We start from the raw sequence: 23,685 nt of genomic DNA, 5'->3' as shown, positions 1-23,685 counted from the left end.
TATAATATTTAATAATCATTTCTATAATATTTATAATAAACCTATTTTTAATCTGATACGAGGAATAAAGACTATTTGGTGAATGTTGTCTTTTTAAAACGATCCGGTCCCTGACAGACTCCCAACCCGTCGGCGGGCGGACGTTCGTAATCTCGTCCCGGCGGGTACTTCTTACCACGAGGCTGGTGTTAAATTTATAAAATCGCTGGACGGTTCTGTCGCTGAAGCTGTTACAGAGATTCTTCTTCACGAAGTTGGGATGATTCAGGATATCGTTTGCAACCAGCGGTTCCTACAAAACCAGGGAAAAGCCGCCGATTATTATTTATTGTTTTTATATATCACCGTCCTATGCCCCAGCGCTGTATAACGGATCGGCCCGCGTTCCGCGGCGGCCCCCGGGGATGTATAAAGCTTACGGACCTTGTGCGTGATGTGCTGCTGCTCCACCGGCGCGTGTCCTTTGGGGTCGATGAGGGTCGGGTGGGCTACGAGGTAACCTCTGTCCTCCATGATGAAGCACCTGGAGTTGGGTTAGAAGAACGTACAAAAAAACAATAACTTTTAAGCAGATCAGAACTTGCGCGGACGGGTGGCTGCTCTCGAGGTATGTAAACTCAAGCGCACAGAGAAAGATTACCTATCCTTAAGAAAAACATTCCAAGAAAGCAAATATCACCTTAAAATTTACCGTCATTCACGGTTTAATGACTCTAATTTGGATTTTAACCCATCGATGGTTGGAACAAAAAGCAAATCCCTGGCTTGATGGGGGGGGGGGTAGGAAGTACCTTATTTTGCTGCCGCCATCTTGGTTGCAAAGCGGGAGCAGCTCCATGAGGACTTTGTAAAAGTAACGCAGGGTGAAGTCGATGCCCATCACGGCCACGGCGTGGCCCGCAGTGATCTGAGAGCTGCAAACAGAGAGAAATGGAGATGTCAGCAGAACCTGCGTGGGACGGACCCTTCTCCGACAGCCAGAAAGCCAAGGAAAAGATTTATTTTTCTCTTAATTAGGTTTTTTTCCTTTTTTTACGCCAATTTAGAATTTACAATTTAGCGGCCCAGAGTTTATAGAGTAAGATGTCAAAACGAGACCTCTGAGGTCTTTTAAAACCATTGCTTTTCCAGATCCCAGACGTGTCGCCTCCTTACCTGGAAGTATGAATCGTGTGGCTGATAGTAACCACGTATCCCGCGCCTCCGATATCCAAGTACGGACCCGTAAAAGTAATCAAGCCAGGGTTGGCCAGAGCGTGAAGATACCTGAAAGAGAACCAGCAACAATTATACATGAGATGCCTTTAAATATATAATATGAGGAATATACAGGATATAACGGGTTATAAGGACGGGATTAGTTATACGGCCGGAGAGTATATAATATATAATATGAGGAATATACAGGATATAACGGGTTATAAGGATAGGATTAGTTATACGGCCGGAGAGTATATAATATATAATATGAGGAATATACAGGATATAACGGGTTATAAGGACGGGATTAGTTATACGGGGGGAGAGTATATAATATATAATATGAGGAATATACAGGGTATAACGGGTTATAAGGACGGGATTAGTTATACGGCCGGAGAGTATATAATATATAATATGAGGAATATACAGGGATATAACGGGTTATAAGGACGGGATTAGTTATACGGCCGGAGAGTATATAATATATAATATGAGGAATATACAGGATATAACGGGTTATAAGGACGGGATTAGTTATACGGCCGGAGAGTATATAATATATAATATGAGGAATATACAGGGATATAATGGTTATAAGGATGGGATTAGTTATACGGGGGGAGAGTATATAATATATAATATGAGGAATATACAGGATATAACGGGTTATAAGGACGGGATTAGTTATACGGCCGGAGAGTATATAATATATAATATGAGGAATATACAGGGATATAACGGGTTATAAGGACGGGATTAGTTATACGGCCGGAGAGTATATAATATATAATATGAGGAATATACAGGATATAACGGGTTATAAGGATGGGATTAGTTATACGGGGGGAGAGTATATAATATATAATATGAGGAATATACAGGGATATAACGGGTTATAAGGACGGGATTAGTTATACGGCCGGAGAGTATATAATATATAATATGAGGAATATACAGGATATAACGGGTTATAAGGACGGGATTAGTTATACGGGGGGAGAGTATACAATATATAATATGAGGAATATACAGGATATAACGGGTTATAAGGACGGGATTAGTTATACGGGGGGAGAGTATATAATATATAATATGAGGAATATACAGGGATATAACGGGTTATAAGGACGGGATTAGTTATACGGGGGGAGAGTATATAATATATAATATGAGGAATATACAGGATATAACGGGTTATAAGGACGGGATTAGTTATACGGGGGGAGAGTATATAATATGAGGAATATACAGGATATAACGGGTTATAAGGACGGGATTAGTTATACGGGGGGAGAGTATATAATATATAATATGAGGAATATACAGGGATATAACGGGTTATAAGGACGGGATTAGTTATACGGCCGGAGAGTATATAATATATAATATGAGGAATATACAGGGATATAACGGGTTATAAGGACGGGATTAGTTATACGGCCGGAGAGTATATAATATAAGGAATATACAGGATATAACGGGTTATAAGGATGGGATTAGTTATACGGGGGGAGAGTATATAATATATAATATGAGGAATATACAGGGATATAACGGGTTATAAGGACGGGATTAGTTATACGGCCGGAGAGTATATAATATATAATATGAGGAATATACAGGATATAACGGGTTATAAGGACGGGATTAGTTATACGGGGGGAGAGTATATAATATATAATATGAGGAATATACAGGGATATAACGGGTTATAAGGACGGGATTAGTTATACGGCCGGAGAGTATATAATATATAATATGAGGAATATACAGGGATATAACGGGTTATAAGGACGGGATTAGTTATACGGGGGGAGAGTATATAATATATAATATGAGGAATATACAGGATATAATGGGTTATAAGGACGGGATTAGTTATACGGGGGGAGAGTATATAATATATAATATGAGGAATATACAGGGATATAACGGGTTATAAGGACGGGATTAGTTATACGGCCGGAGAGTATATAATATATAATATGAGGAATATACAGGATATAACGGGTTATAAGGATGGGATTAGTTATACGGGGGGGAGAGTATATAATATATAATATGAGGAATATACAGCGATATAACGGGTTATAAGGATAGGATTAGTTATACGGCCGGAGAGTATATAATATATAATATGAGGAATATACAGGGATATAATGGTTATAAGGATGGGATTAGTTATACGGCAGGAGAGTATATAATATATAATATGAGGAATATACAGGATATAACGGGTTATAAGGACGGGATTAGTTATACGGCCGGAGAGTATATAATATATAATATGAGGAATATACAGGGATATAACGGGTTATAAGGACGGGATTAGTTATACGGGCGGAGAGTATATAATCTATAATATGAGGAATATACAGGGATATAACGGGTTATAAGGACGGGATTAGTTATACGGGCCGGAGAGTATATAATATATAATATGAGGAATATACAGTGATATAACGGGTTATAAGGACGGGATTAGTTATACGGGGGGAGAGTATATAATAAATAATATGAGGAATATACAGGGATATAACGGGTTATAAGGACGGGGTTAGTTATACGGGGGGAGAGTATATAATATATAATATGAGGAATATACAGGATATAACGGGTTATAAGGACGGGATTAGTTATATAGCGGCCAATCTTTTTGAAAACATAGCGTGTCAGTTTATATAACTATTAATCCCCAACTGAATAAAAGATTAAAAATGGGAGTTCAGAAGGAGGAAGAAGGGAAGGTCACAAAAAAAAGTGCAATTTTGAAATAATGAAAATAATATTTAGAGAGCGCAGCCCTAAAACCTACCATTGTCTCCGAGTTGGATCAAAGGCTTTGTCCATGAGAGAGCCGGGGTAAATCCGGAGCACCCCATTGGGCGTTGCTATGTAACGCCGGACAATGTAGCTGTTGAGGCCGCTCATTTCCATCTGAGCCATCCATTCATCGGTGACGTGACTCGTAGCCATGACTTCGTTCCTGACAGAAAACTGCCCAACAAACAGAAACGTTGCAGGGTTCCTTTAAGATTTTAAGCTGCCCCCCCGGGTTCTTCTTAAGAACCTCCGGGGGAATTTAAATACCTGCCCTGACTCTCAAAACCCGTTCTAGAAGACGGGAGATAAAGTTTTGCAGAGACATTTTTTTTTTCATTTTAATAAAACTTTTTGTCTTTATAAAACATTTTATGTAAAATGTTCTAAAATGTTATAACCCAGCCAATGGGCGATGAGAATGCCAGATGCCTCTTTCTCATTGGCCACATTCTAATGTTAGAACACTAACACTGTTTTTTTTTAAAAAAAATATATATATATTATTACTATTTTATTTATAAAATAGAATGTGGGCTTACGTATAACCGGAACAATCAGCAGTAACATTTCATTGGTTGCTATGGTAATTGCCCAATTTTATCCAGCACTGATAAAATGACTTGTGGCACATAACGCATTATATGCGCTTCTTCTGGTTCTGTTATTCGTTGGCGGTGCCGACACTGGCCACGCGCACTCTAATCTGCACAATCTAATCATTTTACATAAATACATCGACCCCGTCTCGTGGGGGGGGGTGTCTCGTACCTTTAGCCCAGGGTTCGCTATAAGGCGGGTGTTATCGCTGAGATACGCCGTGTAATGCTCCACCATCCGCTTGGTCTCTGGTTGGCTCAGATGTTCGTAGGGCGAGGAGAAGCTGCCGGCCGCCAACATTACCGTGGGACTCTCTGAAAACATAGAATCAGCCGGCAGATCAGACCCGTTCGGCAAACCTAAATCAAGCCTGTCCCATGCATGTTTAATACCCTCGCTGTATTACCCTCTACCACTTCTGCTGGGAGGCTGCTCCACTTATCTACCATCCTCTCAGTAAAGTAAAACATCCATTATTACATCTCAGTCTCTGATCCTCCAGTGGATTCCGTGTCTCTTGTTGTAACTTTTCTCCTCCTTTGAAATAAATTCCCCTCCTGTACCGTTATGCATTTAAACGTCTCCCCCACCCCCTCTCTATAACCGATCGTACCGAGCGTGGCGAGCTGCTTGAAGTGAAGACAAGCCGTGGGTTGGCCGAGCAGATCGAGCCGGTGATAGAGTAACTTGCTGCTGGGCACCGTGTTCAGGTTCTTCAGCTGTTTTACGGGAATCTCCGGCTGGATCATCACAATGCACAGGATGAACGACGTGTCCTGAACCTGCGCAGAGCGACAAACAAACAACATCCGCCACGTAAGAAAAAAATACAAAACAAACACCCTAAATAACCTCTTCCGTGCCCAAAAAAAAGCAACAACGCACACCCACATATTAATCAGATGAAGTCCGTTATTTCTAGCGCATGCTAACACCTTTCTAGGGCCATTGGAACACAGGAGTGATGGGAGTGATAAAGGGCCATTGGAACACAGGAGTGATGGGAGTGATAGAGGGCCACTGGAACCCAGGAGTGATGGGAGTGATAAAGGGCTGCTGGAACACAGGAGTGATGGGAGTGATAAAGGGCCATTGGAACACAGGAGTGATGGGAGTGATAAAGGGCCATTGGAACACAGGAGTGATGGGAGTGATAAAGGGCCATTGGAACACAGGAGTGATGGGAGTGATAAAGGGCCTCTGTACGCCTATGAAGAGATTCCATTAAAAATCAGCCATTTCCAGCTACAATAGTCGTTTACAACATTAACCCCGTCTGCGCTGGATTTCTGATCCATTTCATGTTATTTTAATGGACAAAATGTGCTTTGCTCTCAAAAACAAGGACATTTCTAAGTGACCCCAAACTTTTGGAGCTGTGTGTATTTATATATGTATGTGTGTGTATATATATATTATTATTATTATTATATATGTGTGTGTGTGTGTGTGTGTGTGTATATATATTATTATTATTATATATGTATGTGTGTGTGTGTATATTATATATATTATTATATATGTATGCGTGTGTGTGATTTATTTGCCCCGTGTGTAATGATTCTATTTATTGGGCAGAGAAATCGCAGACACTGAGAACACATCTGGCTTCTTTCTCTACGTGTTTCGGCTTCATCGTATATTCCGCCCGGCTCTGACAGCAGATATAACGCAGACACCGTTTGGAGGCTCCCCGGCTTTCCAGAACCTCTCGGTTTTCCAGCGAAAGCCTTCGACCCGGAGCCAAAGAAAACAACCCGGATATCATTCATTTTACTTTTTCAACAATGTTATAAAGTGGCTCGGTGCTCTTTAATAAATGTTAGTTTATTGAGAGAGTGGTAGATAAGTGGAACAGCCCTCCAGCAGAAGTGGTAGAGGCTAATAAAGCGAGGGGATTTAAACATGCATGGGACGTGTGCCACGTACCAGATAATTAGAATTTCTTACCATCTTCCAGGCGTAGCTGACGTTATACGCGTCTCTCGCCGGGTCCCTTAGTTTGTTGACGTGCCAAGACAGCGAGGAATTGACCGGCACCGAAATAATCTGGCTGCCCAAAGGGAGGCTGCAAAGGGATCCAGGGGAGGAAAAAATAAATCAACCACGTCTGTTAAAGAGCACGATCTCCCCGAGACACACAGGACTGTCACACGAAAGCTTCTTGTATATTTAACATCATCGCACTGAAGGACAGGTAGAATTGTTTGTTGTCTGCGAGTGAATTTCACCCATAAATTTGCTGCAAAACCGGCCATCACGATGTACAAGAAACAGATCACATCATCCTATCACCTCCAATGTCAGGGCAATTTAAGCTCCCTACCAAAGCCGTATGTCTATCCCATGCATGTTTAAATCCCCTCGCTGTATTACCCTCTACCGCTTCAGCTGGGAGGCTGTTCCACTTATCTACCACTCTCTCAGTACAGTAAAACTTCCATATACCCCATCTAAGCCTCTGACCCTCTAGTGTTAGATTCTGGCCTCTTGCTGTAACATTTAGTAGGAATCCCAGCGAACGACACAAAGTATCCGCTACATATTCGCTGTAACAATGCGTTCTCTGTAGACGGCGCGTGCACTTTCCAAGACCACAAAGCGTCCGTCAAACACAGCAGACAGAGCGATGCTTCGTTAAACTCAATCTCCCTTTTAGGCAACTTTGCTTTATTTTAAACAAAACTCAACTAGAAATCCCCTTTAATTCAGGAGGCGCCGTAATAAGATCTAGAAACAGAATCTGCCGGCGGATCGGCCCCATCCGGCCCCCGTCTAGTCGCCCGTTTCTCCTGCTGTAAAGACTCAAACCTTAATCAGTCGTTGGTCTCGTCTTAGATTCAGGAGCCGGATGTCTATCCCATGCATGTTTAATCCCCTCACTGTATTACCCTCTACCACTTCTGCTGGGAGACTGATTAAGGTTTGAGCCTTTAGAGCAGGAGAAATGGGCAGACTAGCCGGGGGCCGGATAGGGCCGATCTGTCCAGCTCTTGTCTTTTCTCACCTGAGGATGTTTTGTCGAACCAAGGCGAACTTTGGGATATTTTCATAGTGTATGATGTCTGTGTGTAGCGGGGGCTCCGACAGCAAGTACGGCCTGGTAAGCGAAGGGTGCATTAGCGTGTAACCTATGGAGAGAAAATACCCAGCATAAAGTTGGTTAAGCAGCATCTGGCCCCTCTGGCCACCATATACACTTTAAAGCATACGATGGCTGCATGGTCCCTTTAAAGTGTTTGTAATTTGTAACTGGATTCTGCAGGGGGCCGGAGACATTAAACTGTCCCTTTTAGAATCCTATCTCCTAATACATAAGTTTAATATCCATTCGGTCAACCAACACAAGAAGAACACCGCTAGAAAGAAGCCACCAGGGGGTGCTGTCCTTACAACAACAATATACCCGCCAGCACCTATCCTCCGGGGCCGCCTCCGAGCAACTTGGCCCGCCGCGACCCGTTTACTTAGCCTCATCTTAAACCCACATAATGTGGCAGCCAAAGCATCTTGGCATTATGTCAATAAAGCTGTTTGTCTTACAGGTTGGTCCCTTGGCTGTTTGATCTCAACGAGCCTCAAGCCTTTAAATGCACTTAATAATAATTATCTGTATTAAAAAAGCCATTAGAGCAAAGTAACAAGACTGGTTTGGTGGGAGAGCCCGAGACTCCACGGGCAGCATTGTTAATTGTTTAAGGACGCGAGGGACCGGGCGCGAGAGCCAAAGACGGCTCGGTGAGAAGTTCCGACACGCCATTAACACGCAGCTCCAGCATTCCGAGAAGAATCCTCACAAAAGGTACCTTTGTTATCGATAAGGAACGTGTACGATGCCAGGGAGTCTTGGTAATAGGTGACGTCTTCCAGAATATAGGCCAGGTTGACGTCAACTCCCACAATTCCAAGCAAAAGGTTACCGAAGTAACACGGCTTGCTTACGGTCATAATCAAACCTAGAACCACGGGGGGAAAAAAAAATTGTCTTTTTTTATATAAACACTTAGATGGTTACAAAATTAAATGAATAATCAGCGGGATCGGAACGCCAGTCCCACCACGCCTCGAGACGAGGTCGTGTTACGCAGAAGAGGACAACGTGTTTAGGCGGCCAGACTCTTAAACAAATCGCTGAAAGCCGCAGCGTCTCCGATTCCCCAGGTCTGGAGCAATTCAACCGCTATGACATCATAAGATTGAAAGAAACTTCTTATCGTTAAGGGGCGGGTGTCAAACTCCAGGCAGCGAGGTCGAAAAACCTTGGTTCCCGTCATTATGACTGAACCTCCGACTCTGGGATAGCCAGAAAACCTGACCGGGTTAGGGCCCCCGATGCCTGGAGTTTGATGCCCCCTGTACCAGTGGTTGGATAACTCTGGGGTTCGTTGATGAGCGTTGGGTCACGTTGTGTTAGGAGCACACATCTGTTTTGGAGAAGCTCCATGTGTTCCCCATGTTCTAGGTGGTTGAGGAGCACCAACTGGAGCCAATGGCCCGGTGGGCATCAACAGCAAAGCGGGCTTGACGATGGCTGTCGGTACTCACCGTCGCCCATCTCGTCCGAATAGGGGAGACTGAACACGGCCTCGTCGATCATGCGGTTGGGGAGGTTGGTGTAAAATCTCCCCACGGTGGTCTCCAGGTTGCTCAGTTGGTTGAGCACCATCATGCTTCCCTTGGTAACCGGAAGGCCGTTGCGGTCCGAAAAGCCGTACTTGGCCGAGTTCTGTTCTGCCAGATCTCGCAGAAATGCCAATTCTTTCAAACCGGTCACTCCCTCTATGTATAAAAAATAAAAGAATGGAGAAAAAATATACAATTATTCCCCCAAAAAAGAATGTTTTCCTCTTAGCAGCCAATGGAATCCCCCATATTGGTGTTTATTTTGATACCAAGTTGCTTGATCCTAAAAGGCGCGGACTCCAGACCCCCGCACAGTTCTACTTACCGTTCATGATGGCGTACGTTAGAATCATGACGGAATTGTTAATTAAGGCGTTCTCTTCATGTATCACACGCAGGGTAGACTTTTTATCATCTTCCGAAGAATCTTTTGAGGTTATCCCAGCCGACAAATATATAATAACTATATCCGTATCTAAGGAGAAAAAAAAAAAATTCATTAACCTCTATATCTACGGCTAAATTACATGAAAAAGTAATTATGCTTCTGAAATTTAATTAACAGGGACTGTTTGTTTTTTTTCTAGGTGGGAAATGAGGAGATCAGAGGAGATAAGAACTACAAACGCCTAAAAAAAAAAAAAAAAGCTATCTACAAATAGATTCAAAAGAAAAAAAGCCGGCTAAATAAGGAGACAAAACCAAAAGTTTCAACACTTTTAGTGATTTTTAAAATTTTGAGAAGAAAAAAAAAAAAAATGGCGTCTCCTCTTAACTTCATCTCTACCCAAATCGTATTTTCACCTTACAAGTTCATGAACTATGAAATAACATCTGTGGTTACAGAAATACCTATTCCTCGCTACAACTGTATAAACACCGCACGTTGGAACGTATTCCTGCCCAAAAAAAATATGTACGTTTTTTTTTTCACCCCCCCTTCTCTTTCTCGCAGTAACGTTGTCTAAAACAAGAACGGAAGAAAAGTCGGCGTTTTCCTGTTTCACATATAAATTCGCACACCCAAAGGGGACGAGCCGCGGACGCAGGATATCGGAAAATAGCAGCTCGGAAAAGAAAAACGCTGGTTTTAGGACGATACGGAACAATCTCCCAACCACAATATGGCTGCAGGTTCGCTTGTTTTGTTCGTTTTTTTTTTTTTTTGGGGGGGGTTTATTTAAAATTTTTAATTCTATTTATTCACAATTATTTGTTTTATATATATATATCACCATCATATTCAGTAGCGATGTCCAATGGGTATCTACTTATGCATAAATATATATATATATATATATATTTTTTTTAGAAATTCATATTATTTTGTATAGGTCTGTAGATTGCATCAATATCTAAAAAAAAAATAATAAAAAAAAAAAATTCATGAAAGATACTGTAATGACGCAAAGAGACTAAACAATTCCTTACTTGCGTGGAGCTTCGTACTGTTGCTGGTGTTCCTGATCAGCTGAAACGCTTTCTGGAAGCCAAGGGCGTGCTGAGTCGGGCCGTCCGAGGACTTTATGCCGGCCACAAAGCTGGCCATCTCTCTCTTGGTCTCGCTGGTGGCCGGGGAGAGGAACGACTTGTAACACTGGTCGAGGGAGCACGTCCGCACAACGTCTGCCACCGTCAGCACCGAGACCTAAGGAAGCGGAACGTGCCGGAAAAGGTGAGTGGAGCAGAGCCCGGGTGCTGCCGAAAGCTTAAACCCCCCCCCTTTAAAACTTCGGAATTAATAAATCCTCGCGCCAAACACGCAGAACAATACACTTGTAATAAAATTCACAATCCTACAAAGTTCTAAACCCATTTGGCCAATATTAGCCAATTCAGGCAAACCTTGGAGTAAAAACGAATATAATTTATAAAAAAAAAAAGAAAATTAAAAAAAAGAAAAGAAAAAATAAATAAATAAAAACCCCCCAAAAACAAAACAAAACATGGGTAGAGATATAAAATAGATGGTGTATTTTATAAAGTGTGGACACCGGGTTAATAGGATGCCGACCGGCCTTCAGCTTCCACAATAACTAATAAAAAACATTTTACACAGTAAAATAACCAAAATAATAATAAAATAAAAAAATTAATAATAATTGTCACCTTATCGTGTTCATCGATTGAGTTTAGGATAACCTGCGAGGCGTCTTTTGCGATCTGAAGCTGGGTCTCGGTTATGGAAGCCCCGTGGTCCACGATGACAACAATATGCTTCGGCTGCGGCCGCACCGTGGACACGTAGACCGGCCTAACGGGAAAAAAAAACAAAAAACAGAGAAATTCGCGTGTTTTCCCAGCGAAACGCGGAACGTATCGACACAAACGGCTAGAAATTCTTAAACAAGGTCAGATTAAAACTATAAATAAAACCCGTAAAAGGTCTTTACATATTTAGAAGGGTAAAGCTCGCAGGCGGAGGGCCGGCTTATACCATTAGCGAGCGGCACCTGCAGCAAATTAGCCGGAGTTTTCCTTAGAGCGAGGCACTTCCGTAAGAAAGCAATAACTGGGATTTATGCTTAATTGACTTTGGCAGGAGAAAATTTGGAAAGTTTTCAAAAAAAGAAAATCTCCCAGACAGATTAATTCAGAGGCGGAACGCTGGAAATCAGCAAGGTGTTTGTTCCCGCTGCAGGAGAACAGAAAATGATGGAAACAGACATATTAAAGTGAGCGTGCGTGTCTTTAAATGTGTTGACTCCTCCTCCACTGTGATAGCGCCATATATGGCATTATATGCAAATTATTCTTTGATGTATCCGTTAGTTTGTAGAAAGTGCCACCTGGTGAAGTCCATGGGGGGGGTGGAAAAAAAAGAGTGCAGACATGTTGGCTTAAGGTATGGACTGCTTTATATGTTTTAACCCTTAAAGTGTTCACACCTCTGCTAAGCAAAACATTAATGGCTTATTGTAAAACAATGTTTATTGCAGTTTTTATTTACTTAAAATTGACCCGGCCGCAGCCTTCATTCAACATTAAAATAAAAAATAAATAAAAAAAAAAAATAAAAATGTTTTTTTTTTTTTAATTAGGTTAAAACCAAAAATGTAGGTTTTCAAACCACATGAATCGTCGATAAATACTAGCACGTAAACAACCCCAGCTATCATATTGTAAGAGGGGTCACCCCACCCTCAGAAGGAGGCCAACATGCGCTGCCGGGGAACGTCGCTCTATTTACAGACGCCGGGGAGGGCATTTGAGGAGGGGGCAAAAAGCATTCTGTTTAACACTAATCTGAGATACTTGGCTGTGTAAACATATCAAGTGAGCTCCGACATGTGGTTTGCGGAGGAGATGATTTAACGGCTAGCGCGGTTGTCAAAGTCAATATTTAAGGGTCTGGAACATAATCCGCTGTGTGTTTCTTTCCGCTGAATCAGAGTATGGAAAATATACATAAATAAGTCGCTATATAAAGGTAAACAGAGGCTCGGGGGGGGGCAGGCACGGCGCTGTACCGCATGCCACGGCGGCTAACGGCATCCTAGAGGCGGCAACCGTGCCAGAGATCCGGGTTCCCGCTAATTATTACGTAATCAACCAAGTAACATTGTGTTATCACTGGCCAATGTAGTAAAGGCTTTCATAAAAACCTGCAGTGTACCTCCCGAGTGCCCCTGTTCACTCTTGCCAGTCCCCCGTCATGCTACTCTTTCCTCCCCCCTCTTTTGTAGGTGATCAGAATGTTTGCTGGGTATGAGGGTATCGGAGGGTTCTACTGCCCTAAAAGACCCAATAATGTGTATAGAAACAGCAGGGAACGCCCTGCGTTTGGATAATAGCCGGTCACACAATAATTTAACGTACCGGCTTCGATGTTCGTAGTTTCCCTTGCACCGGAACTTGTGCGCCGGAAACACGGTGAATATGCCTTCTTCGGAGCTAAAGTACTGCCATTTAATACCGGGGTTGGACTTCAGGTTATCAGCAAGAACTGTTAAAAGAAAAATATTTACGTTTAACTTATAAGGATGCCAACATGTTCTATAGCGCGGTACAAAAGAGCAGATGCCAGATACAGAAGCGAGAAGGCTCAGTGCTTCCGGAACAAACGACAGATTACATCCAAATAAAACACGAAATCCTATAAAATGCTCAATATTGTAATTTCTCGATTTGACACAAAATGCACAAAATACAGAAAAAAAAAGATATTTGAAAGAATTTCAAACCAGAGAATTTCTATAGAAGGAAAAAATCCAATCAGCCTCTCTCTGTTCCCGAGCGGCTACTCGGACTCCGTTCTTTCTCGCTTTCTTTTATCCTGACCTAAAATAACTTTCAGCGAAGTGGTTTTAGGAAAACACACGGCGGGCAAACGAAGTCAAACAGAAAAACACCGTAATGGCAACAAAGTAGACAGTAAGTATCGTCTCGTATCGGACGACACAGCGAGAGTCGGGCGATTCCTGCACAGAGCTCGCAATGTTCCATGCAATCAGGTGGATTATTAGATTCCAGAAGCAAAGAAGCGGCAACTAAAATCTATCTCAGAATATTACAGAATGCAAGAGGACAGCCGGAGCAACAACCGCTATTAACTTTCAAGCCACTCAGGTACATCCTACGGCTTGATGCCCCTATTACCCCCTCCCCCACCCCGATGCCCGTCTTTTCTAGGAGGTCAGAATGTTTGCTGGGTATGAGGGGATCGCGGGGTTCTACAGCCCTAAAAGCCCCGATAATGTGTATAGAAACAGCAGAATTTCTATACACAATTTTTTTTAATAATTAACAGAAATTCTGAATTCTAAAAGGCATCTTCTTGTTCTCTTTTGACCAGAGGTCCGAATATGTTAAATAAAAAAAACAACATTTTTGTTTAAGGTTATACTGTGCAAAAAAAAAAAGTTAAAACATTATGGAGGTCGCTGGAAATACTTTGTTATTTCGGCATAAAGTTTCACATTCCATCCAATTTACAATGAAAGGGAATACAAATAATCCCAACGCTGATTAAAAGGCTGATGATAGATATGCGGGGGGGGGGATATCTCGCGCACACGGTCCGCTCGCGTGTTTACACAAAGTCTCGTTTTGATGCGGCCCTTATGGCCCTCTCTAAACTCATAAGGCTTTATTTGACCTATTCACATTCTATATATATATATGGCTAATCTCCAGCGTCTTTATTACCGAACCCCCTCCAAACATCATCAGTCATGTTTATTTACAGAAACTGAGTGTTTACGCCTAAAACGAGTTCACTTTCCACCAGACTCAAAGACAAATTGAATCCATGAACTTTGGGCTCGGCGGATGGATTGTAAACATTCTCTAAGTGCCCGCGGTGCGTAAACAACACGCGTGTAACGGCTTTCAGCCCATTCGCTTAATCCGTCACTTTGGACGTACCGATGTTTTACGGGGGCCGGAGCCAAATATTTTACTGGTGTTTTCTGTTGGCTTTAAATGTAATTGGGAAAAGATGACCCGGTACGAAATCATAAAAATTATTATGAATCATAAAGAGGGAGAAAACGCAGGAATTGGTCAACAAACAAGACGCGCTCGGCTTATTTCTGCTTCAACTCTTGGAAAACGTTCAGTCGTTTGGCATTTGTGTCCCGAGGGCTGCGTATCAAATAGTAAAAAGATAACAGCGTCCCCGAGACGGCCATCAAAAGGTTTCTACTGCAAATAATAATAATAATAATAATAATACAAAATCCCATTTCCCAAAATATTTGTCAAAAAAAAAAAAAAAAAAAAAATTAATAATAATAAATATAATATATAAAAAAAATTACACACACTATGACACTAACCTGAATTTAAGTCTCTCCCAGGATTGAAGGCTCTGCTGTTGACAGTCGTAGAAAGTCGGTCACAGCTAATCGTTTTGGAAACGTTGGTATTAAAATTACCATCGAAACTGAAAAAAACCCCAAAAAACACAAAAATATAAATCTCAGTCATGTCTGTATAGACTCCCTTTTCCCACAATAAATTCTTATCTGAACAGACTTTTTAATGGTCTGCCATAAAGCAAGCCGCACAAGTGATGTTTGCAAGCAGGGGAGGAGCCGAAATATCACATGACCAACTACAATGGCGACTTCCACGTCATTTAGCAGCAATTAAAAATATAAAAAATATAAAAGATCTCCGGTGCATAAAATAAACATCTATGATCCCTGTCCATGGAGAGAGATCAGAATATGCCCAAGGGGCAACTCGAACAGATGAATTGATACAACGTATCGATTTGGTTTTCAATATGAATCAGTTTTGATTAACTTTGCGTCTGTTGAATATAAAAATATACGTTTTTTTTTTTTTAAATTGCTAAAATGAACACTCTTTGCCACGGGCCGCCATGCTCATATAACGATACCACGGCAACGCTCAAATAAAGCCACGGAAACGAATCAGGACCTCGCAGAAATGGAAGGACACGCATTTATTCGACTGTAATTGGTTTCTCCGCTGACTTTCAGGAGATCAAAAAAGCCGCCTGAATTTCATTTTCGAGAGAAGTTACATTTAGAGGGGAAACCAAAAAAAATGTAGGGGAAATTGAAGAGGGAAAAAAAAAAAAAAAGCGCCTTCTGGATTCACTTTAATGAAGAACTGATCGAAACTGCATCCCAGGAGGAAAAACAGTGTCTCGGAGTCCGGCTTTGATCTGCTCCCCGCAGAGCCATCCTCTGCTTGCATCGCTTGCGAGACGAGCGTTTGATTGACATGCGCTCTGATGTGCAGCTGCTTTGAACTTCACATTTTTTATTCCCATCAGGCTACGTTCAATTTTTTCTTTTCCCTCCTTCAACAGGATTTACAAGTCGGAGATCAGCAACGCGGAACATGAAATAAATTCGCAGAAGCTTCGAATCGCACGTCGGACCGGAGCGCGCTGTAGCTAGGATATATATATATATTTTTTGATGTGGCCCGAATTTAGAATAAATTACACCACTTTTAGCGGAATTGAAAAAAAAAACAAAAAAAAAACAAAAACTTTTTTTCTTATTTTCTAAGCTTCATATGAGCGAATACAGAATAAAAGAAATAAAATAAATAAAAAAAATCCTCACCAATTTATTGCCAAGAGGAGATTTCTAAGTACGGTAATTAATGATTAAATGTTTCTTTTTTTGTTTCTTTGTTTTTTTTTTGTTTTTTTTTTAAAAGAATGAAATATTTCCCAGATTAAAACATTTTAAGTTCAATCGCAGCAACATAAAAATGGGTTTTTTAAGATCACTCTGATTTTATTTTTAATAATCCAAATGCAGACAGCAACCCATTTTTTTTTTTTTATTATTTTTTTTAATTATTAAACTTATTTAAAGTCGGAGGACTGTACAGCGGCCGCAGGGGTCTGATGCTGGACTTCCTTTGGTTAAATCATAACAGCCAAGCAAATATAATATTTTCCTTTACAAAACCACTCGACCACAGCGGGCGCGGTAATATATGCTTTCGTTCGGTAGCCATTTTTTTGCCGTCTGTGCTGTAAAGGCTGACATTTAAAGGCCACGTGCTTTATTTCTGTGTTAAGTTACAAAATCATTTTCCAAAGGGTCCTCGGGGAAGGAAAGTGTGAAATCGGGAGACGCGACGACCTCGTTTGGGTTACAGCAGAAGTGCCGAGCAACATGTATTCATTAATAAAAAGATTCAACCCTGCGATGCGCTGGGAAGACATTACTTTAACACCAAGTGCCAGGCGGGCTCGTCCATCAAACTGGAAGGGCTGGCAAGGGTTTAGAATGACGGGGAGAAGCGGTCCCTTTAAAATAGCGTTTAGGTCCTTTGCATATTAAATCCCTTCCTTCTCCTTTAATTATAGATCAAACTTTGGACTTCGCGTTTTGTGATATTTTAGGTGACTTTTCCTGCTCAAACACCGCACTGAGCTGATGCTTTATGGCGATGGTAATGAAGTCCGTTACTCCATAGACTTTCATTAATCCAGCTGGGTGATTAAGACTGAGCCATTCTATTGTTCCCCACAGGCAGTATGATAAGGAGTCGGGGGGTTTAGTAGATCGGGGGTCAGATAACAGAACGAGAATCATACAAACGGCTGATAGGCAGCTACCTGAAAACTTTAGAGCTGTATTGAAAAGTCAAAATTTGTTTTTATTTGAGTAATAAACGAAAATAATTAAAAACGTTGGCAGGAAATCCCCACCGAAGCCTCTACAAAATTGTTTTTATGTAAAATGCCCACCGCAGTATGTCTTTCTTTGTGTAAATCCTCCAGAACGTTGGCTCACATGAGAGAAACCTGAACCACTTTTAAAAAAACAACAACAACAAAAAACAACAAAAAAAACAACAACTTACTCCATCATGGAAGGCGGGATGGTGCAGCAGTCCTGGATGGCCGTTAATGGTGATGTCAGATGCGCCGTATATGAAGCTTCCACTACTTGCTTGTTACGAGTCACCACGTCCAAGTAACGGTTAAACTTCTCCCGTATCTTCTTGGCCAACTAATGAAAAGATATGAAACAAGCATTAAATAGTTAATGTGTGTATTTTCTCGTTGAGCATTACACAGCACTGTATACAGTGACATAGCCCCCCCAGCGCTGTATATGGTAATATAACCCCCCAGCGCTGTATACAGTGACATAGCCCCCCCAGCGCTGTATACAGTAATATAACCCCCAGCGCTGTATACAGTAATATAACCCCCAGCGCTGTATACAGTAATATAACCCCCCACGCTGTATACAGTAATATAACCCCCAGCACTGTATACAGTAATATAACCCCCAGCACTGTATACAGTAATATAACCCCCAGCGCTGTATACAGTAATATAACCCCCAGCGCTGTATACAGTAATATAACCCCCAGCGCTGTATACAGTAATATAACCCCCCAGCGCTGTATACAGTAATATAACCCCCAGCTCTGTATACAGTAATATAACCCCCAGCACTGTATACAGTAATATACCCCCCCAGCACTGTATACAGTAATATAACCCCCAGCGCTGTATACAGTAATATAACCCCCCAGCGCTGTATACAGTAATATAACCCCCCAGCGCTGTATACAGTAATATAACCCCCAGCGCTGTATACAGTAATAACCCCCAGCGCTGTATACAGTAATATAACCCCCCAGCGCTGTATACAGTAATATAACCCCCCAGCGCTGTATACAGTAATATAACCCCCCAGCGCTGTATACAGTAATATAACCCCCAGCGCTGTATACAGTAATATAACCCCCAGCGCTGTATACAGTAATATAACCCCCAGCGCTGTATACAGTAATATAACCCCCAGCGCTGTATACAGTAATATAACCCCCAGCGCTGTATACAGTAATATAACCCCCAGCGCTGTATACAGTAATATAACCCCCAGCGCTGTATACAGTAATATAACCCCCAGCGCTGTATACAGTAATATAACCCCCAGCGCTGTATACAGTAATATAACCCCCAGCGCTGTATACAGTAATATAACCCCCAGCGCTGTATACAGTAATATAACCCCCAGCGCTGTATACAGTAATATAACCCCCAGCGCTGTATACAGTAATATAACCCCCAGCGCTGTATACAATAATATAACCCCCAGCGCTGTATACAGTAATATAACCCCCAGCGCTGTATACAGTAATATAACCCCCAGCGCTGTATACAGTAATATAACCCCCAGCACTGTATACAGTAATATAATCCCCAGCGCTGTATACAGTAATATACCCCCAGCGCTGTATACAGTAATATAACCCCCAGCGCTGTATACAGTAATATACCCCCAGCACTGTATACAGTAATATAACCCCCAGCACTGTATACAGTAATATACCCCCAGCACTGTATACAGTAATATAACCCCCAGCGCTCTATACAGTAATATAACCCCCAGCGCTCTATACAGTAATATAACCCCCAGCGCTCTATACAGTAATATAACCCCCAGCGCTCTATACAGTAATATAACCCCCAGCGCTCTATACAGTAATATAACCCCCAGCGCTCTATACAGTAATATAACCCCCAGCGCTGTATACAGTAATATAACCCCCCAGCGCTGTATACAGTAATATAACCCCCAGAACTGTATACAGTAATATAACCCCCAGAGCTCTATACAGTAATATAACCCCCAGCGCTGTATACAGTAATATAACCCCCAGTGCTGTATACAGTAATATAAGCCCCAGTGCTGTATACAGTAATATAAGCCCCAGTGCTGTATACAGTAATATAACCCCCAGTGCTGTATACAGTAATATAACCCCCAGCACTGTATACAGTAATATAACCCCCCAGCGCTGTATACAGTAATATAACCCCCAGCACTGTATACAGTAATATAACCCCCAGCGCTGTATACAGTAATATAACCCCCCAGCACTGTATACAGTAATATAACCCCCAGCGCTGTATACAGTAATATAACCCCCAGCACTGTATACAGTAATATAACCCCCAGCACTGTATACAGTAATATAACCCCCCAGTGCTGTATACAGTAATATAACCCCCAGCGCTGTATACAGTAATATAACCCCCCAGCGCTGTATACAGTAATATAACCCCCAGAACTGTATACAGTAATATAAACCCCAGCGCTGTATACAGTAATATAACCCCCAGCGCTGTATACAGTAATATAACCCCCAGTGCTGTATACAGTAATATAAGCCCCAGCGCTGTATACAGTAATATAACCCCCAGCGCTGTATACAGTAATGTCGGGTTTTATCTCACTTTGTCCCAATAAACTCCCTTTATCTGCAGACCTGGAGCCGCCGTTGCTGTCAGTCATGCGCTTTACGGCGATGTGAATTTTCCTTTTAATTGCTGTTCGATTTTTAAAAGTTGGGAAAATACAGGAATCCCTCGCCCCCCCCCCAAACGCCATGAGCTTAAACCTCTTTCCCTGCGATGCTTTAAAATATAATACCGGCTATAGAAGCGTTCAAATCGTTCCTCCGTATGAAGCTCAGCGTGAAAAACACAGAACCCATAATTTAAGAGCCATGAAATGTAAAAAATGCAACCCAATATTTAGTCTGCGTTCACAGAATTAACGCCATTCAGCGCGTCGCCCCCCAATCCCGCCGCTGCCTTTGGCTGCATGTTCTCCCTCTTTCAGCGGGTAATCCAATCTCGCCAATTAATAACCCCCAGCTGGGACGTTGAGAGCTCGCTATTGACAAATGTGTTCCTTAAGTATTATTAACAGAACACTTCGGCGCGGTTTATATTCGCGCATGAATAATGACTTCTGCCAGTTTGTTTTCATCAAAATCTACAACTCAATCGAGGTCTCCGAGGAGCGTAATTCGTACGAGAAAATGGAATTTCAATAAAACGGCTCGATGCGTCTTCCTTAATTAGTATTTAGGAAAGATTTATTGGAAATACACAATGGAACTAACTCCCTACAACCAATATACACTCTGCCGGCACATCGGCCCCTATCCGGCCCCTCTAGTCTGCCCGTTTCTCCTGCTGTAAAGACTCAAACCTTAATCAGTCGTTGGTCTCGTCTTAGATTCAGGATCCTTATGTCTATCCCGCGCATGTTTAAATCCCCTCACTGTATTACCCTCTACCACTTCTGCTGGGAGGCTGCTCCACTTATCTACCACCGTCTCAATAAAGTAAAACTTCCCTTACATTTCATCTACACTTATGACCCTCTATTTTGTTAAATTATGCTATTTTACAACAAACATTTAGGTTATTTATGTAATTAACTGGTCTCCGGCTACAAATTTTAATGGGAAAAATATATATTATATATAATGAGTAACATAAAACAGAATCAGGTGCGTGTCAGCAAATGTGTTCTAAGCACAAGAGATAGAACTGTAAAAAAAAGTTGTTTTTTTTTTTTTACTTTAATGCTTTAAAGATGACTTTATGACAAAAGTAGCATTAACATTAATATAAAATTATATTAAAATAAATATTTAATAACAATCTGTTGTAATTTGGCTTCAGAACGTCGCAGAAAGACGTTACATTTTTTACAGATAAATCGATACATTGTATCGATTTGGTTTTCAATAGGAATCGGCTGTGATTGATTAACTTTGGGTCTGTTGAATATACTTTAAAGTTGAATTAGCTTTGAAAGAAACAAAATTAAAAATCACTAAAAATATACAAAAAAAAATTAAATTAATGCAGAAGTAAAAAAAAAAAAAAAATGTCGTGATGAGCGTGAAGTCTGGATTTAGCTGAATGTGTAAATATTTGGTCGCGTAACCCGGGAAAAATCCACAAAGCCCTCTGATTACCCAGCCCTTTGTGTCTGCGACGCAGGGCGCGTTTTAGTGAATTTATCGTTGCCTTTCATCCGCCCCAATTCTCCCCAGACGCCCGGCGGTTTATCTCCCGCTCCCCGCGCCGGTCCGTGACGTCTATTCCCCGCACTTTGCATCTGAAAAGGTAGTCCTTCTGGAGATGAGGGACGGCAGGCGGACGCCAATCTCATCCAGCACGCAATCTGAATAACGAATCTGCAGGCGGGAGGCCGGCGGGTCGGGCTGGGATTAGCAATGCAGAGCAGGAGTTCGGGGCGTAATTAGGAGATGGTTATCTGGGTAATGACCCGCTTTTACAGGTACACCCGCTGGCCATTAGCATTCGGGCAACCTGGATAGTAAACCACCGAAGACTTTTAGGTAATATAAGGAAGTTTGACTACTTTGATGAGAAGGTGGTAGATACGTGGAACAGCCCCCCAGTAGAAGTGGTAGAGGGTAATACAGCGAGGGGATTAAACATGCATGGGATAGACATACGGCTCCTGAATCTAAGACGAGACCAACAGCTGATTAAGGTTCGAGTCTTTACAGCAGGAGAAACGGGCGACTAGATGGGGGCCGAACGGGGCCGATCTGCCGGCCCACTCGGTATAAAGTTATTTATTCATTAGGCACAGGCTTTGCTTCGTTTTTGGAGTCAATGAACTCAAAATACAATATATCTGAACTATGTTTCATTAAAATATAGAAAAAATAAACAAAATTATATTTTTTTGGGAAAAAATTAAATTAAAAAAAAAAACCTCAAAACCACAAGAAAAGCCTTAACGCGGAAACGCTGCTCTAAGCCGCTCTCACGCTATCTGCTCCGACGGCCCCGCGGACAGCTCGCACACAGGACGCGCCCCCAGCGGATCAGCTGTCTGCTTCCGTAGGCTGCGTTAAAATTCTGCCAAATTCCCAGGAGCTCGGACCCCCCAACGCCCCGCGCGTCCCACCAGCATCCCGACACCGGACTGGAATCCAGCGATGGTTTTAACAAAGCCGCTCACAGGTTCTAGAGTTACAGAGCGCGACTTGTTACGGACACTAAACACACGGAGTGACAATCCCCCCCCCCCCCCCCCGCTCCGTGCGTGCCGTACGGGGGCCGGCCGCTTAATGACTTCGATGTTTACATTTCAGCAAAAGAAAATTGAAACACCTGCTTGGAACAACATTAGAGTCCGTCCACGTAATCGCAACACGGGGAACGCCCAACCAATCAAAAGCCTTTATCGTGTGGACGCCAACCAATAGCAATAAGGCGATCTGGTACCAAACGGCGACAATATATATAAAAAAACACACATATATATAGATGTTTTTTTTCCTGACTATTACCATAATAACGTTTAAAATAATTTAAACTTTCTGCCCATTACTGTTCAGTCGAACACATGCTGGGGTGGGGAGAGGGGTAAAAAAAAAATTGGGGGGGTGGGGGTGGTTGGGGTGCAGAACCTCCCACCCCCGGAATTGTAAGAACACCACCAAAATTTAAAGGTTCCTTTAAACGGATCCAGAAAATGACATCACTGAGGATAGCTAGTAATAGGCGGTTTAAAAACTTGAGGAACTGTCAAAAATAATAATAATAATAATAAATAAAATACAAAATAAAAAAGAATCCTTTTAAAGGAATTGCGATATTTACTTTTAGCATTTTTATGGAATTTTGCGCCTCGAGTTATCAGCCCGACATCTGGCCCGTAAACGATACGCGGCGTTTTTTTTTTAAATGTATTGAAAGATTGTTATGGGGATTCCGGCAAACCTCATCGGGCTCCACTTACAGGGGCCTCGGCCAAGGAAACTTTATAGGGCCGACGCGTTAACCCTTCGTCTGCCAGAAGGCTGCAAATGGATAGCCCCTATTGCATATATATATATATATATATATATATATATATATAAATCTTTGTATTAACGAGCATTAATTGGGAAGGAAATCGTCAAAAGACATTTATTTTGATAAAAGATAAATTTGGATACAGAAAGTTTTAATATTATTGGGGGGGGGTTAACTGTTTGAAACCCACAGGGTTTAGCATAGCAACCAATATTCCGGGGACAATATTTATGTGGGTGATGAATTCTCAAAGAATGATATATTTTCGGTATGATGAGGTCACTGAAAGGACAGTTAGGTCTCCATTCCCCATTACTAGTAAACTGACGGCTTAT

At 41.8% G+C, this 23,685-nt stretch overlaps 1 protein-coding gene across 1 annotated transcript in view; it reads right to left on the bottom strand.

Moving 5' to 3' along the window:
- CACHD1 (cache domain containing 1) overlaps nucleotides 1–23,685 on the bottom strand; it is a 48,857-nt gene that overhangs the window by 4,235 nt on the left and 20,937 nt on the right. Inside the window, exons 3-19 of the mRNA XM_053470014.1 lie at nucleotides 17,554–17,702; nucleotides 15,027–15,133; nucleotides 13,066–13,192; nucleotides 11,356–11,500; nucleotides 10,678–10,894; nucleotides 9,572–9,721; nucleotides 9,169–9,402; nucleotides 8,430–8,579; nucleotides 7,631–7,754; nucleotides 6,574–6,691; nucleotides 5,237–5,405; nucleotides 4,795–4,937; nucleotides 4,019–4,200; nucleotides 1,156–1,266; nucleotides 792–914; nucleotides 424–523; nucleotides 176–292 (exon numbers count right to left, since the gene is read on the bottom strand). Coding sequence (XP_053325989.1) covers nucleotides 176–292; nucleotides 424–523; nucleotides 792–914; nucleotides 1,156–1,266; nucleotides 4,019–4,200; nucleotides 4,795–4,937; nucleotides 5,237–5,405; nucleotides 6,574–6,691; nucleotides 7,631–7,754; nucleotides 8,430–8,579; nucleotides 9,169–9,402; nucleotides 9,572–9,721; nucleotides 10,678–10,894; nucleotides 11,356–11,500; nucleotides 13,066–13,192; nucleotides 15,027–15,133; nucleotides 17,554–17,702 — 2,466 coding nt within the window. The remainder of the gene's footprint in view (nucleotides 1–175; nucleotides 293–423; nucleotides 524–791; nucleotides 915–1,155; nucleotides 1,267–4,018; nucleotides 4,201–4,794; nucleotides 4,938–5,236; nucleotides 5,406–6,573; nucleotides 6,692–7,630; nucleotides 7,755–8,429; nucleotides 8,580–9,168; nucleotides 9,403–9,571; nucleotides 9,722–10,677; nucleotides 10,895–11,355; nucleotides 11,501–13,065; nucleotides 13,193–15,026; nucleotides 15,134–17,553; nucleotides 17,703–23,685) is intronic.

Source organism: Spea bombifrons, chromosome 6 (genome assembly GCF_027358695.1).
Source record: "Spea bombifrons isolate aSpeBom1 chromosome 6, aSpeBom1.2.pri, whole genome shotgun sequence".
NCBI classification, from domain to species: Eukaryota; Metazoa; Chordata; class Amphibia; order Anura; family Pelobatidae; genus Spea; species Spea bombifrons.
The sequence above is the reverse complement of the archived record's forward strand: the minus strand, read 5'-3'. Positions and strand labels throughout refer to the sequence as shown.